The sequence below is a fragment of the Schistocerca gregaria genome, chromosome 10 (genome assembly GCF_023897955.1).
Source record: "Schistocerca gregaria isolate iqSchGreg1 chromosome 10, iqSchGreg1.2, whole genome shotgun sequence".
Taxonomy (NCBI): Eukaryota; Metazoa; Arthropoda; class Insecta; order Orthoptera; family Acrididae; genus Schistocerca; species Schistocerca gregaria.
Window position 1 is genome coordinate 81,558,844 of NC_064929.1, and position 16,689 is coordinate 81,575,532.

General features: G+C 46.0%; 1 protein-coding gene across 1 annotated transcript in view; it reads left to right on the forward strand.

Annotated features, from left to right (window-relative positions):
- Window positions 1-16,689, forward strand: part of LOC126293300 (chondroadherin-like protein) — a 329,161-nt gene that overhangs the window by 305,846 nt on the left and 6,626 nt on the right. The window contains exon 17 of the mRNA XM_049986431.1: window positions 15,659-15,910. Within this exon, the coding sequence (XP_049842388.1) occupies window positions 15,659-15,910 (252 nt within the window). The remainder of the gene's footprint in view (window positions 1-15,658; window positions 15,911-16,689) is intronic.

The window sequence follows — 16,689 nt, forward strand, 5'->3', positions numbered from 1 at the left end:
TTGGAAACATGATGGCACGCATTTCTCCTCCTTACACGAGGCATCACAACAATGTTTCACTAGGCAACACTGGCCAACTGCTGTTTGTGTATGAGAAATCGGTTGGAAACTTTCCTCATGTCAGCACATGGTAGGTGTCGCCACCAGCGCCAACCTTGTGTGAATGCTCTGAAAAGCTAATCATTTGCATATCACAGCATCTTCTTACTGTCAGTTAAATTTCACGTCTGTAGCATGTCATCTTCGTGGTGTAGCAACTTTAATGGCCAGTAGTGTAGTTCTGATAATGAGTCTGCACCTGTAGCTAAGTGATCAGATGAGCTGACTGGGGGACCTGGGTTCAGTTCTCAGTACTGGCAGGGATTCTTCCTCAGTGGGAGGACTGGAAAGGGTCAGACTGAGCCTCCTGCTGCCGATCGAGGAGTTACGAGGTGCTTTCAGTAAGTAATGCAGCACATTCTTTTCTGAAAGCAGGGGTTTTTATTTGTGATCCCAGTACACCATATTATTCCCCACCCTTTTGGCTACAAAACACTATTTTTCAGCAAAGTCTCTGTTCAATGCGACAGCTTAAGCTGCTTTACTGGGAGGACCTGTATACTGACCTGGTTCCACTCTACTGGTCGATGTCGGAGCCAACGTCTTTGTGTGTCAGTAATTTCCCCCGTCATCCGTGTGCTGCTTCCTGTGGAGTCCACCTTCATCGGGCCAAACAAATGGAAGTCAGAAGGTGTGAGATCCGGGCTGTAGGGTGGATGAGGGAGAAGAATCCAATGGAGTTTTGTGATCTCATCTCGGGTGCACAGACCTGTGTGAGGCCTGGCATTGTCACAGAGGAGGAGAAGTTCCTTTGCATGTCTGTGGCGACAAACGCACTCAAGTCGTTTCTTCATTTTCCTGAGGGTAGCATGATGCACTTAACAGGTGGTCATTGCACCATGTGTGAAACAGAATAACATCTTCCGTGTCCCAGAAGACTGTTGCCATGACTTTATCAGTTAAGGGTGTGGCTTTGAACATTTTCTCTGGAGGGGAGGTGGTATGGGGCCACTCACAGGTTGCCGTTTTGTTTCTGGTTCGAAGTGATGAACTCAGATCTCATCACCTGTGACAATATTCAACAAAAAAGTAATACAGTCAGCCTCGTAATGTGTGAGCAGTTAAACACAGATTGTCCATTGTTCTTTACGGTCTTCTGTTAAGCAGCAAGGAACCCAGCGAGCACACACTCTTGAGTAACACAACTGGTGGATGAGTGTGTCAGCACTAACCACAGAGACATCCAGTTGAGCAACGAGGTTTTTATCGACCGTCTCGAACGAGAGTGACCGCACATCAGAACACTGCTCGAGTCACAGTTGTGTGCGACCGCCCGGCACACGGGAGATCAGAAAAGATTGCAACGACGACAGATGCCTCGCTCGACGTCTCACCGTGCTTTTGTTCACTGCCAGGTCTCTTTCGACGTTCTGTGAATATCTGCAATGCTCTGTTTTTCCACGAATAGAAACTCGATGCCAGCTCTAAGTGTGCAGTGCTCCTCTGTTACAGATGCCATTTTGAAGGCTACCACCTATTGGAAATTCACAAAATTATAGGGGCTGAAGCAGGAATATTCCACAATCTCCCACAGCAAATTCTGCATTTTTTCAACCAAAATGGCAGAGAAAAAAAATGTGGCGCATTACTTTTCGAATGCTCCTGGTACTCGAGTGGTGGCTTGAGCTCTGCTAACCAGACCGCACACCGCTCTATACTGCATCTCTCAATAATGTCATGATACGGCACTCGGGTGATACCGATTGGCCCGTCTGTGTCCAGACTGGAGTTGCTTTCCTCTCCTTTCTAATAATAACCTCATTATATTGCTGAGGAGTCCAACAGAAGATGCCTCATTACTGCCATTCTTCTTGTAGGCTCATTTGAAAGTTTCTAGCTCTGGTAACCAAGATAGGTCTGTTGTTGTTATTGTTGTGGTCTTCAGTCCTGAGACTAGTTTGATGCAGCTCTCCATGCTACTCTATCCTGTGCAAACTTCTTTATCTCCCAGTATCTACTGCAACCTACATCCTTCTGAATGTGCTTAGTGTATTCATCTCTTGGTCTCCCTCTACGATTTTTACCCTCCACGCTGCCCTCCAATACCAAATTGGTGATCCCTTGATGCCTCAGAACATGTCCTACCAACCGATCCCTTCTTCTGGTCAAGTTGTGCCACAAACTTCTCCTCTCCCCAATCCTATTCAATACGTCCTCATTAGTTATGTGATCTACCCATCTAATCTTCAGCATTCTTCTGTAGCACCACATTTCAAAAGCTTCTATTCTCTTCTTGTAAAAACTATTTATCATCAGTGTTTCACTTCCATACATGGCTACACTCCGCATAAATACTGTCAGAAACGACTTCCTGACACTTAAATCTATACTCGATGTTGACAAATTTCTCTTATTCAGAAACACTTTCCATGCCATTGCCAGTCTACATTTTATATCCTCTCTACTTCGGACCATCATCAGTTATTTTGCTCCCCAAATAGTAAAACTCCTTTATTACTTTAAGCGTCTTATTTCCTAACCTAATTGCCTCAGCATCGGCCAACTTAATTTGACTACATCCCATTGTCCTCGTTTTGCTTTTGTTGATGTTAATCTTATATCCTCCTTTCAAGACACTGTCCATTCCGTTCAACTGCTCTTCTAAGTCCTTTGCTGTCTCTGACAGAATTACAATGTCATCGACGAATCTTAAAGTTTTTATTTCTTCTCCATGGATTTTAATACCTACTCAGAACTTTTCTTTTGTTTCCTTCATTGCTTGCTCAATATACAGATTGAATAGCATCGGGGAGAGGCTACAACCCTGTCTCACTCCCTTCTCAACCACTGCTTCCTTTTCATGCCCCTCGACTCTTATAACTGCCATCTGGTTTCTGTAAATTTGTGAATAGCCTTTCGATCCTTGTATTTTACCCATGCCACCTTCAGAATTTGAAAGAGAGTATTGCAGTCAACATTGTCAAAAGCTTTCTCCAAGTATACAAATGTTAGAAATGTAGAAATTCTGAGATAAGTCGTAGGGTCAGTGTTGCCTCACGTGTTCCAATATTTCTACGGAATCCAAACTGATCTTCCCTGAGGTCATTTCTTCCAGTTTTTCCATTCGTCTGTAAAGAATTTGCGTTAGTATTTATCAACTGTGACTTATTAAACTGATAGTTCGGTAATTTTCACATCTTTTAGCACCTGCTGTCTTTGGGATTGGAATTATTACATCCTTCTTGAAGTTGATGGTATTTTGCCTGTCTCATACATCTTGTTCACCAGATGGTAGAGTTTTGTCAGGAATGGCTCTCCCAAGGCCGTCAGTAGTTCTAATTGAATGTTGTCTACTCCAGGGGCCTGGTTTCGACTCAGGTCTTTCCGTGCTACGATGGGTCCACAACTGTTATTTTCTAGCTATTAGTGTTTCTAACTCACTTAACAGGAAATCAACTGAATTATATTTGCTGACATGAAATGCTGAGCATAAAATATAATTGATACATTCTGACTAATGTAAATTTGTGCCAGGCCAAGTATCGAGCCTGCGTGTCTTTGGCAGAGTGAGGTAAGCCACGGCCCTCCACAGACTCTGTTCCCCGTGTGGTGCTGTCCTGCTCCCACGTACCCTGTGGAACAACCTCTGTTAGCAGTGTTCAGAAACCGTAGCTGGAAGCAACAGGCAACCAAAATCTGAGTGAGGTACGGGGGCACGCTCTTGTGGCACACTGCACGGTTAAGGCAGTAAGAAGGACGGAATCTGGTTTAAGTCTCGGTCTTATGCCGATTTCATTTATCACAACATACTCATTAACGGGAGACTATCGAGGTGATCCATGTCGTGGTAAATCTGTGCCCTCCTGTTTCGTGTACCGGCACCGGTGATGTAGTTGTCGATATTATCCACTGAGGTGACAAAGGTGATGTGCCAGCCACACGCACATACACAGACGGCTCTAGTGTCGTGTACGTGAGGTATAAGAGGGCACTGCAACGGCGGAGTGTCATTTGTACTCAGGTGATTCACGTGAAAGGGTTTCCGATGTGATTGTGGCCAGACAACAGGAATTAACAGACTTTGAATGCACAGTAGCAGTTGGAGGTAGACTTATAAGGCTTTCTATGTTGGAAATCGTGATCCACGATCTCGAGAGTGTTCCGAAAATACCAAATTGTACGCATTACCTCTCACCGTGGGCATCGCAGTGGCAAGCAGCCTTCACTCGAATGATTACATTTGTGTGTAGTTGTCAGTGCTAATCGACAAGCAACACTGCATGAAGTAACTGCAGAAATTGGTGAGGGCTGTATGACAGAGATATCTATGTTAGAACACTGTGGCAAAACTTGGCATTAATGGGCTGTGATATCAGAAAACTGATGTGAGTGCCTTTACTAACAGCACCTCCCCTGGGTTCGTGAGCATATTGGTTGGATCCTAGACAACTGGAAATCTTCCGTCTGGTCCGATGAGTCCCAGTTTCAGTTGGCACGAGCTGATGGTAGGGCTCGAGTGTGGCGCAGGCCCCACAAAGCGAGGGAACCGAGTTGTCATCGAGGCACTGTGCAAGTTGGTGGTTGCTGCATAATGGAGTGGGCTATGTTTATACGGAGTGGACTGGCTCCTCTGCTCCGACTTACAACACTCGCCTGTCGTGATACAATCCAAAGTTACCCTCTGGGAGGATTTTGAGTTTTGAATGTGTGTGAGTCTAATGGATTAAGGTGTCAGACATTAATTTTGAATATATTGAAATTAATAGAAAAACTAAACAGGCCTTTACTGTGGGATAATGAAAGTAGTAAAGTTCATGTATGAATGAAAAATCAACTGGTCACCAGCCCAATTAGCCACATTAATTTGAAATATTATGCTCAAGAAAACTGAATATTAGTTGTTGTAGTAACTTTCATTAAGATATCCTTTGAATAGCACACCGGATACACATGAATACAGAGCAATCTAAGTTGTGGGTAGCAGTAGTTACCATTAATGCACAAACCAGTAATCGTAGAAAGCAAAATTGTACCCAGCGCGTAATAGTAACAGTTACAATCACGATCATTACGTGAATCAGCATTGAGATGTTACAGCAGGAAGTACTGAACTAAAGTTGGACATGGAGGGGCTTCTGACTTAACTGACATATAAATACCACAAATAAAAATTAAATATCTCAATTAGACTGTTCATACTCCCATTTACAGAAATGTATCAGATTTCTTTAGTAGCAATTATATTCCAATTATCTTTCTAATATAAGAAAATTGTAACAGGGACCCATAACCGATGCTGTCTCACTAATCAAACCCTGTGATTATTTCAGTAGCAAAATTCAATTCTACTAAATTTAATTCTTAGCCCCAATTGGAATAGTTTACATTTTCACCCTTCAAAGCTAATTACCCAACTTTGACTGACCACAAAAAATGGTTCATGTTAGCAATCAAGCCTAAATTATCCAGAATGAGATTTTCACTCTGCAGCGGAGTGTGCGCTGATATGAAACTTCCTCGCAGATTAAAACTGTGTGCCCGACCGAGACTCGAACTCGGGACCTTTGCCTTTCGCGGGCAAGTGCTCTACCAACTGAGCTACCAAAGCATGACTCACACCCGGTACTCACAGCTTTACTTCTGCCAGTATCTCGTCTCCTACCTTCCACACTTTACAGAAGCTCTCCTGCGAACCTTGCAGAACTAGCACTCCTGAAAGAAAGAATGCTGTGGAGACATGGCTTAGCCACAGCCTGGGGGATGTTTCCAGAATGAGATTTTCACTCTGCAGCGGAGTGTGCGCTGATATGAAACCTCCTGGCAGATTAAAACTGTGTGCCCGACCGAGACTCGAACTCGGGACCTTTGCCTTTTGCGGGCAAATGCTCTAGCATCTGAGCTACCAAAGCACGACTCACACCCGGTACTCACAGCTTTACTTCTGCCAGCACCTCGTCTCCTACCTTCCTTCTGGAAACGTCCCGCAGGCTGTGGCTAAGCCATGTCTCCGCTGTATCCTTTCTTTCAGGAGTGGTAGTTCTGCAAGGTTCGCAGGAGAGTTTCTGTAAAGTTTGGAAGGTAGGAGACGAGATACTGGCAGAAGTAAAGCTGTGAGGAAGGGACGTGAGTCATGCTTTGGTAGCTCAGTCTGCCTTCGGCGGTGCTACGGCACGGACGTCTGTTTACGTCCCTGCCGGAGTAGTTCGCGCTCGCGCAGTTGTTTACCTCTTCGGCGTACTCGCGCGTTTAGACGACTCGATACAGAATGGCACATGCACACCGAAAGTCGACTCTCAAGATTAGTTTTTCGAATGTATATGCGAGACCGAAAGCCTACGAAATAGAAAGGTTCCTACGAGATGAAGTTAAACTTGACTACAACAAACTTATCGGAATCCACCTCTCCATAGTGAGCAGTGTCGTTTACGTCACTCTGATGGACATGTTGGAGAAGTAACTATTGATCATGCAGGACTGGGCTTACGAAACATACGCATTTTCGAACTTCCCTTCGAGGTTCCGTCTGACTTGGTCATTGACGCCTTACGCCCGTATGGAAGAGTGCTCAGCCACGTTCAGGAAAAGTGGTCCAACTTCATGACTTATCCCGTTCTCAATGGGGTGCGTCAAATCAGAATAGAACTGACACAACATGTACCCTCGTACTTGTTCATCGGCGGATGCAGAGCTATAGTCATCTACGATGGACAACCCAAAACATGCTCAGGATGCGGGAAAGAGGGCCACGTGCGTTCCGAATGTATGCAGCGGAGGATAGTGCAAGTTCCAAATGGCGAACCTGTACCTACGTCCACGTTGATGCCACTGCCACTAACGTATGTGGATGCATTTCAAACAGATCCCATCCCGAAGAATGACCAGGTACAGAATCCTGACAGTTTACGGCAACCGACTGCAGCAGAGACCGCCTCCATTGACGAAACGGCACACACTTCTGCCGCTCCGGCGCCGCCGACGCCCTTAACCGAGCGGAAAGGATCGGTAGGAGATATGGAAATTGATCCTGCGGTTGTGCCGACAGCTGCTTTCGTCCCTGAGCACCGGGAGTCACTTCCGCACTCGGATACGGAGGCGCACACGCGCAAACAACGGTCGCCGAAGCGCCACAAGAAACGACGGCTAGCGCCGTCAGATACCTGCTTACTGCAGTCCATGTCAGACGAACCTGGGTGTAACGTCGATACAGTGCATCCGGATGCGCAACGGGAGGTTCTACCCCCCACACAGCAGTACGACGCGAATCACGCTAGACAGGAGTTGAATACAGACACACCGGACGGAAAGCCGACAGAAGGAGACCCTCCACCCACTGCAGCAACGCCACCGCCTTCGGTCAGCCCGGCCGGAGAGACGCGACGGGAGCTGGACCTCCAGCACAGTAACTGGGCCGACGAATCCGATGCTGACCCACACACTGACGATGCACCCGCAATGGCGAGTGCTGCGTCCACCGGATGTTAACCGCGCAGAAGATGCAGATTGACGCACAGACAGCAGGTCCCCGGGCAGCAGCACACAAATTAACATAAGCGTTCATGTGCGCTTTACGCACTGAGGAACAGCGGCAGGCATATCGAACAGCCTCTATTAATATTAATACGATCAGAGCGCCTGTAAAATTGCAGTTATTACGAAACATGTTGCATGTGTCAGACGTCGACATCGTTCTGCTGCAGGAAGTATGTGTTGAGAGCTTCCCCGACCTCTATGAGTACGATACGTACATTACACCTACTACCGACGGCGGCAGCGGAACAGCGATACTTTTACGTAGCAGCATAGTAGCCGAGGACATGGTGTACCTGCCGTCAGCGCAAGGACTAGCTCTCACAGTGCTGGGAGTACGGGTCGTTAACATTTACGCACCGTCGGGGTCCGACAGATGGCGCGACCGATCCCAATTTTACGCAGAGGAGATTGCAACACTATTCTTAGGTCGGTATGAACATGTCTTATTTGGAGGCGACTTCAACTGCGTGCTCGCACCAAAGGATCAACACCCACATTATACTTCATGCCCGGAGCTGCGACAACTCATACAGGACATGAATCTCATTGATACATGGGAGAAGATACATGGCGACAGACGTGGATACACCTACGTCACGAGTCACTCTGCAAGTCGGCTCGATCGCATTTACGTAACACGTCGTCTCGAACCTGCGATCCTCGATGCGGAATTGTGGCCTGTCGCCTTTTCAGATCACATAGCATATATTTGCATGGTCTCCCTGAGTCGTCAACAAGTTTGGAGGAGTCGCAGTGTTTGGAAACTGAATACAGCACACCTCAGGGAAGCTGAGTGCAGACGCATAGTCGAAGATGCTTGGCACGTGTGTGAACGACGCCTCCCGAAATATCCGACGACATTGCAGTGGTGGCTGGAATGCGTTAAGCCTGCATTGCACCGAGTGTTAATTGCATACGGAAGAGAGCAGATGATGTGGAGGCGACACACGACGGAATTTTATTTCACGATGCTCCGCGAACTTTCTGTACAAGCACCTTCACAGGAGCGTCGAGCCGGTATAAAACGAGCACAGGCCCAAATAATTTCCATAACGCGCCGCCGTCTGGAGGGTGTCGCAATCCGTGCAAGGGCCTTTGAACGAGTCCGTGGAGAATCACTGTCGATGTATCACGTTATCAGAGAAAAACAACGTAGCCGCAGAACCTTAATACAGACGGTCGTACTGCCAGATGGTTGCCGCATGACAACGTAAAAAGATATTGCCAACGCTTTCGTGGAACACTACGGTCATCTCTATAAAGAAGCGGAACACGATCAGCCAGCCTTTCAGGAGGTCCGACGAACGCTCTCCGCGTGTCTCGACGAGCCGGCCAACCTGGAGTTAACAGGTGAAATCACAGTTGACGACGTAATGGAAGCGATTGATAAGGGAGCGTCGCACAAATCGCCGGGGCCCGACGGGTTTCCGTTAGAGTTCTATCGTACATTTAAAGATCTCATGATTCCACAATGGACTGTCATGTACTGCGAATTGATGTCTCTCAGCGTGCCTCTTCCACCCGCCTTCGTGGAAGGAATGATCATCCCCATCCACAAACCATCTGGCGGCACAGGGATACAGGCCTAACGGCCACTGACCCTTCTTAATTGCGACTACAAGATCTACACCAGGATACTTGCAGCACATTTTAAACGCGTAATACACCAAGTGATATCACTCGACCAAACCCAGCTAGGAGGAGACAGCAATATACAAACGGCACTCAGTGACTACCACGATGTTATCGCACTGGCATCAACATGTCGTCTCCGGGGTGTATTGGTATCGATAGACTTCGATCGCGCATTTGACAGACTGAGTCATGCTTATCTCATGGACGTTATGACAAAAATGAAGTTTCCGGAAAGTTTTGTCACCGTCGTTATGAGACTACTCCACGGAGCTGCATCCAAAGTGCTCATCAATTGACGCTTGGTGGGGCCCAATACCATCTCACGATCGGTCAGACAAGGGTGCCCACTGTCAACGATATTGTATGCCATCGCTGTCGAGCCCCTGCTCTGCGGGCTCCGGAATCGACTCCAAGGAATGACGATAAGGCACAACAAGTTTATATGCTGAACATACGCAGATGACCTAGTGTTTTTAGCACGGTCAGGCGACGAGGCAAGAGCCTCCTTGCATTGGATTAATTTGTATTGTATGGCTACGGGAAGTCGCCTGAACATGGCAAAGTCGGGAGCGATGAACATCGGGAGAGGATTTCCGACAGGAAGTGTAGCACCATTACAGCCGATCAACAAGATGGAATGCCTAGGAATTATCTTCACTACAGACGTTCGAAGCATGGCGGCACTGAGTTACAGACATCTTCTGCAAACAATTCGTGCGAGTGTCTGAAGTCACAGGTCAAGGGCACTGGATATGATACAACGGGTCACCTTTGCCAACACTTATCTAGCCTCTCGCATCCCCCACCTGGCACAAGTTCTTCCTATACCGGTGGTGCTGGCCCGCCGAATCCTGACGGCACTAGGATATTTTGTGAGCACGGGTCTGCTTTTTAAGGTAGGATACGAAACCCTCACCCTTCCTTGTAGTCGTGGAGGTCTTGGACTAGTCCATGTACGCGACCGAGCAGTGGCTATTTATGTAACCACAATGATAAAGATGTGGACACGACACCAGACATGTCTGACGGGCACCTTAATAGACGAACTCACTCCACCTTCGCGTTCGGCTCCGGTAGCGGTGGCTCACATCTCACCATCGCTTACCCATATACGAACCTTTTTTGTGGAACACAGTTATGTACATATGGAACTACCGACTACCAGGACGGCAACGGCACGTGATATATATCACATCTTGACTCGACGACGGCCGAACAATGCCGTGGAGCGCCGCCAACCAACAGTTACGTGGTCAGTGGTATGGCGTACAGTGCACCATCCACACCTTGATACGGGAACGCGCGCACTGTGGTATCAGGTGGTAAATGGGAAATACGTGACTCATTCCAGACTGCATACAATTCATATGGCGGACGAGCCACTGTGTCCGCAGTGCAATGTTATAGACACAGAGGAGCATCGCCTGATATGCGGTCCTTCGGCGGACGTATGGTGTTTGGTCAAAAAAAATGATCGCCTTCCTCCTTCGGGTGGGGCCGCAAACAGTAGAACCATGCACATGACTTCTCCCAGATAGGACATATTATCCCCGAACAAAGACAAATGCAGTGACTTGGATTCGAGGTTTGACTGTGCGTTATCTTTTCCGAGACGGCAGTAAGAATGTGCTTGACTTCTGGGCCTTATTACAGGAACACAGCTTATGAGACATCCGAGATATCGAACATATTACGCAAATTTTTTAGGGAGTGCCTTGTTTGATCCCCTACCCAGTTGGGGTGTCCCGGGTAGGAGAATGTAATTATTGTCTATAAGTATTAGAACAAGAAAGGACCAGGACAGTGGAGAGGAACCACAAACACATGTGAAGACGTACCCGACACCAACGCGAGGTATGGCGGGATTAGCGAGGTACACGCCTGAAAGAGGAACGTAGACCGTTGTTGTTTTGTCCTGAGGGAAGCAGGATTTTTTTTTCACTCTTATGAAAAAAAAAGGTGGATAGTCCACTTATTTACGTTTCCCAGAAAAATTTTATGTTATGAAGTCATCGTCTTCTATATTTAAAAAAAAATGCTAGAAGCAGTTTATGTTTGTTATTGCAAAAAAAAAAAAAAAAAAAAAAAAAAAAAAAGATTGGTAGAGCACTTGCCGTGAAAGGCAAAGGTCCCGAGTTCGAGTCTCAGTGGGGCACACAGTTTTAATCTGCCAGGAAGTTTCAAGGCTAAATTATGTTTCAGATAACTTTAACTTATGTGCCTTTTTCATCACCTATGAAGCAGGTGATTTAGACAGCAACATTTACATGGTCTGACACTGAATTTATGCACATTTAATACACAGAAATAAATTACTAGTTTATTTGAAACAGGATATTCAGTTTTCTGAACACTTAGGAGGGGATCCTGCTTAGGGCCATGATTAGGATAAAAGATATGGTTCTAAACACAGGTTTATAGCACTTGGATTATTATTAAATCACTCTCACAAATTAACTGGTCCCTGCTGCTCTGATACATGTCTGTTTGCATGAAGTTGGTGGAGCAGTGGCAACGTAGTGGTGGGAAGCAATGTGTTCACCAACAGTAATCGCGGCTCTTGATGTTTGAGTGCTCTTTACAATTTCTTCTTGGTGACAGGTTTTTAAGATGTTAGAGCCATTCCTTATTGCCGAGAGTACCATGCAACAGCCAAATCCACATCCACAGCAAATTTCCTTGCAAAACAGCTGAATTGTCTCCCATGGCACCCTCAATGCCTACCGTGCCGTGGCTAGCCACTCGCTGCCTACCGTTCCCACCAAGGAGCCGCCCAGTTCAACTGCGAAAACCACCGTTTACAATGCTCCAGGCCACTCCGTTGTGAAGGGTCTTCCTTACGTCACTTATGTTACACAGTAAAAGTGTCCTAAGTGTGAACCAGCTTTCAATATGCAATGTTTTCTTTATAAACATACATATATTACAAAATATCATTATTTTAAACATTGTTTAGTTTTTCCATACATACATTACAAACGTTTCCTGTCACAAATCAATGACCTAAAGTAACAAAGAACAAACACTTCATAATCACAGATTCACAGTTACATAGTATAAACCTATTTCTAATTGATGTAGGTGTTACAAACTGAACTGATCATTGACTGTAAATGGGTATGTTTAGCTACTTGGGGACCATTTGGAGCAACTCATGAACTCATTGTTCCCAAATGACGATGGAACTGACAAAATGCCTTTTGGCTTCTGTGTCGGGTTCTTCGGCTAATGTTAGTTTCACGATTTTTCTGACATTGTGCCAGCATGAGTGCATGGCGTTGTCAAAGCTGAGCCCTACTTTGCCGGTGGTGGACTGGAGTCGAACTCACAGTTCCAGATTATATGTATGCCGCGCACCGATCTCCGTGCGTCATTTCCGGTGCAGTTCTCTTCTTGCTTCCTGCAACAGTTGTTCACTGCAGCACGGAAATCCAGGATCTGCGCACCTTAAGGCTTTCTTCTTTCGTGTTGAAGCTGTACTCATGTTTGTGTATTTCTATAGCTTCCCCAAACAAGTGGGTGTGATAGGTTTTCTCTGCAGCCAGATCTTCTGTCAGTGAGTTTTACTATATGGTCAGCCTAAAATGGCGCGTGCTCTGCCAAGACCAGTTTCTCCTCCTGCCCCAACCTGCAATGCCACTTACATTCTGTGATCCTTGTTTTGATTGATTGTCCAGTCATTCCAACATAAACCATTCCACATATGCACGGTATGCTGTATATTCCCAACACTGCAAGTGGATCCCTTTTCTCCTCTGTCAACCTTTGATCTTCTTTGTTGGTTTAGAAATATTCTTTGCACTGTGTTTGCACAATATACGGTTGATTCTGTCGTCACTATGAGAATGCATGAGTTCTTTTATAACTTGTGGAATACCCATTGTTCCTCAGAACTGATGTGTTCCAGAGAGTCACTGAGTGCCACTTTTGTGCCCAAATAAACAATATCAACACTGATCAGAGTGTTATTTGGTCCAAGTTTTACTTTCTTCACCTTGTCAACGAAATATGCTGAGTTCTTTATATATGTGTCAGTCTTCCCCATGTGTATCTGGAGCAGAGTGGCCAAGTGTTTTGCCAGTTTATATGTCAATGAGTGAGGAGCACCAGTTATTGGTCTTAATGGAACATTATTCTTAGGGATGTTTGGTAAACCAGACAGGTGAGGTGGTAGGGCTTCCGTGTTGCGCAGGTTCCTCTGTATGTCTGCTAAGAGAGAAGATGTTTTCACAGAGGAACATAAAATTTACCACAGAAGTAGAAAAGGGCAAACTGCTACCCCCTCTACATGTGCTGATCATTAGGGATGATGATAACCTCGAACACAGCACGGATACTGTAAACAGACACACAGACTGATACCTGCACGGAATGTCAAATCACCATCCGAGCCAGAAAAAGGTATGTTCGTAATGCGAGCAAGACAAATACGTGAGCCGCAGCACCTAGACATGAGATGCAACACCTAAAGAGTGTTTGAGCAGCAACGAGTACTGCAGCTGTTACATAAGAAATGTAATAAAGTCAAACACTACCGAAGTGAGACATCAGAAAGAGAAATGTCAGGTACAGTCTTTCTGCCATACATTCCCATAGTGACAAACAAAATCAGCCGTACAGTGCACAAACATTGCTTAAAGAGTATTTATAAACCACCAAAGAAGATCAAAGAGTGTCTAATATTGACAAAAGAGGAAAGGGACTCGCTTGCAATCTCGGGAATCCACCGCATACCTTGCACATGAGGAATGGTTTATGTTGGAATGACCGGATAATTAATCAACACAAGGACCACAGAACATAAGTGGCACTGCACGTTAGGGCACGAGGAGAAATTGGTCATGTCACAGCACGCGCTGTATGAGGCCCACCACATAGTAAAATTCGCCGGCACGGAAGTTCTGGATGCAATGAGGAGCCATCACATCCGCTTGTTCAGACATGCTACAGAAATACGAAAGATGAGAAGAACTTTGACAAAAAAGAAGAAAGCCTCAAGGTCAACGGATCCTGGATTTCTGTGCTGCAGCGAACAGCCATTGCAGGTAGCTACACCAGAACTGCACCAGAAATGACCCTTGGACGCTGGTGCACTAGCTACACATAATCTACATTTCTGAGCTCAACTCCAGCCCACCACCAGCAATGAAGGGTGAAGCTTTGAAAATGCCAGCCACTCGTGCTGGCGAAACTTCAGAAAAATTGTGAAACAAACATCAGCCGAAGAACATGAGACAGAAGCTGACAGTCAGGTTGTCAAGTGACCATGAAAGCCATAACAATTTTGTGAGGAAGGGACTTTTAAGAATGACCATACGCCATGTCACTGGACTACAATTGCTCACAATTTGTTTCAAGAACATTCTGGACAGTTCAGGTGAATGCTTTGGCCACCCAGACCACTGAATTGAATCCCATTAAACAGTTGTGGAAAGAGGGCAGTTGTTGTTGTTGTTGTTGTTGTTGTTGTTGTGGTCTTCAGTCCTGAGACTGGTTTGATGCAGCTCTCCATGTTGCTCTATCCTGTGCAAGCTTCTTCGTCTCCCAGTACTTACTGCAACCTACATCCTTCTGAATCTGCTTAGTGTATTCATCTCTTGGTCTCTCTCTACCATTTTTACCCTCCACACTGTCGTCCAATACTAACTTGCTGCTCCCTTGATGCCTCAGAACATGTTCTACCAACCGATCCCTTCTTCTGGTCAAGTTGTGCCACAAACTTCTCTTCTCCCCAATCCTATTCAGTACTGCCTCATTAGTTATGTGATCTACCCATCTAATCTTCAGCATTCGTCTATAGCAGGGGCAGTGTGTGCCCAAAATCCTGCACCAGTAATACTTTGGCAAGTACAGAGGCAGAATCATTCAGTATTTCTGCAGAAAACTTCAAAAGCATTGTTGAGTCCGTGACCTGTTGGGGCACTGCACTATGCTGTAAAACAAGGTCCGACAGGATATTAGGAGATATCCCTTGATTTTTGTCACCCTTGTGCATCTTGCACACAATGATAGTAACACACCTCTTCCCATTCACTCATAATGTTCTGTAGGTCACACTGAAGAGGACTTTCGGGGACATGGAATGAGTCAATGTGTAGAATAACATAAGACAAATACACCATAGCCATGTAATCCATGTATTTAAAATATTATGAAAAGGATAGTTGCTACTCATCATATAGCAGACAGGTGCAACAGACAGGTGCAAGAAAAAGACTGTCATGCAAAGATTTTGGGCTAACAGACCTTTACCAGAATTCGACACAGCACGCATGGACGCACACACGTGCACACACACACACACACACACACACACACACACACACACACATTTTTATTTTTCTGAGACAGAGTTGAAACATCAAAGTTAAAATGCCCTGAGTTGATATTTAGTACATATTTGGTGGATCAGTGAGAGCTTAAATATAGGACGGTTTACTTTTGCCTATCACAGGTGTGGCTGCGCAACACGTCCGTATCATCACTGCCGCCCGCACTCTTCTTCGCGCTGCCGCGCTCCAGCCGTGTGCTGCTAGACGTGACGGGCAGCCGCGTGACGTCGCTCGGCGCTCCCGTGCTGTCGGCACTGGACGAACGGCGGGCCGGCGTCTCCCTGAGGGGCCTGGCTTCAAATCCGGTGCGTTGTGACTGCCACGCACGGCCCCTCAGGAGGTGGCTGACCGGGTCCACCGGGCGTGACGTGCAGGTGCGTGCATTACATATTCAACAGTGCATTGTGTTCATCCATCCTCTAGGCCTTCCGGTGAAATACAAATGATCAAAATGCAATAGCTGTAGCTGGGTATGTAACTTTTGAAACTAAATGTTTCTTCAAATGATTTGTCAGTTGTATTCTTTAGTAGTATGGGTGGCTTTTCAGTTTTCACACTCTGTGTCAGTCTAAAAGTAAATCACATATTAAACAGAACCAAACTACCTCTCAAGATACTATCTTACGATAAATATACAGGGTGTTACAAAAAGGTACGGCCAAACATTCGGGAAACATTCCTCACACTCAAAAAAAGAAAATATGTTATGTGGACATGTGTCTGGAAATGCTTACTTTCCACGTTAGAGCTCGTTTTATTACTTCTCTTCAAATCACATTAATAATGGAATGGAAACACACAGCAACAGAACGTACCGACGTGACGTCAAACACTTTGTTACAGGAAATGTACAAAATGTCCTGCGCTAGCGAGGATATGTGTATCCACCCTCCGTCGCACGGAATCCCTGATGCGCTGATGCAACCCTGGAGAATAACGTACTGTATCGCAGCCGTCCACAATACGAGCACGATGAGTCTCTAAATTTGGTACTGGGGTTGTCTAGACAAGAGCTTTCAAATGCCCCCATAAATGAAAGTCAAGAGGGTTGAGTTCAGGAGAGCGTGGAGGCCACGGAATTGGTCTGCCTTCACCAATCCGTCAGTCACCAAATCTGTTGCTGAGAAGCGTACGAACACTTCGACTGAAATGT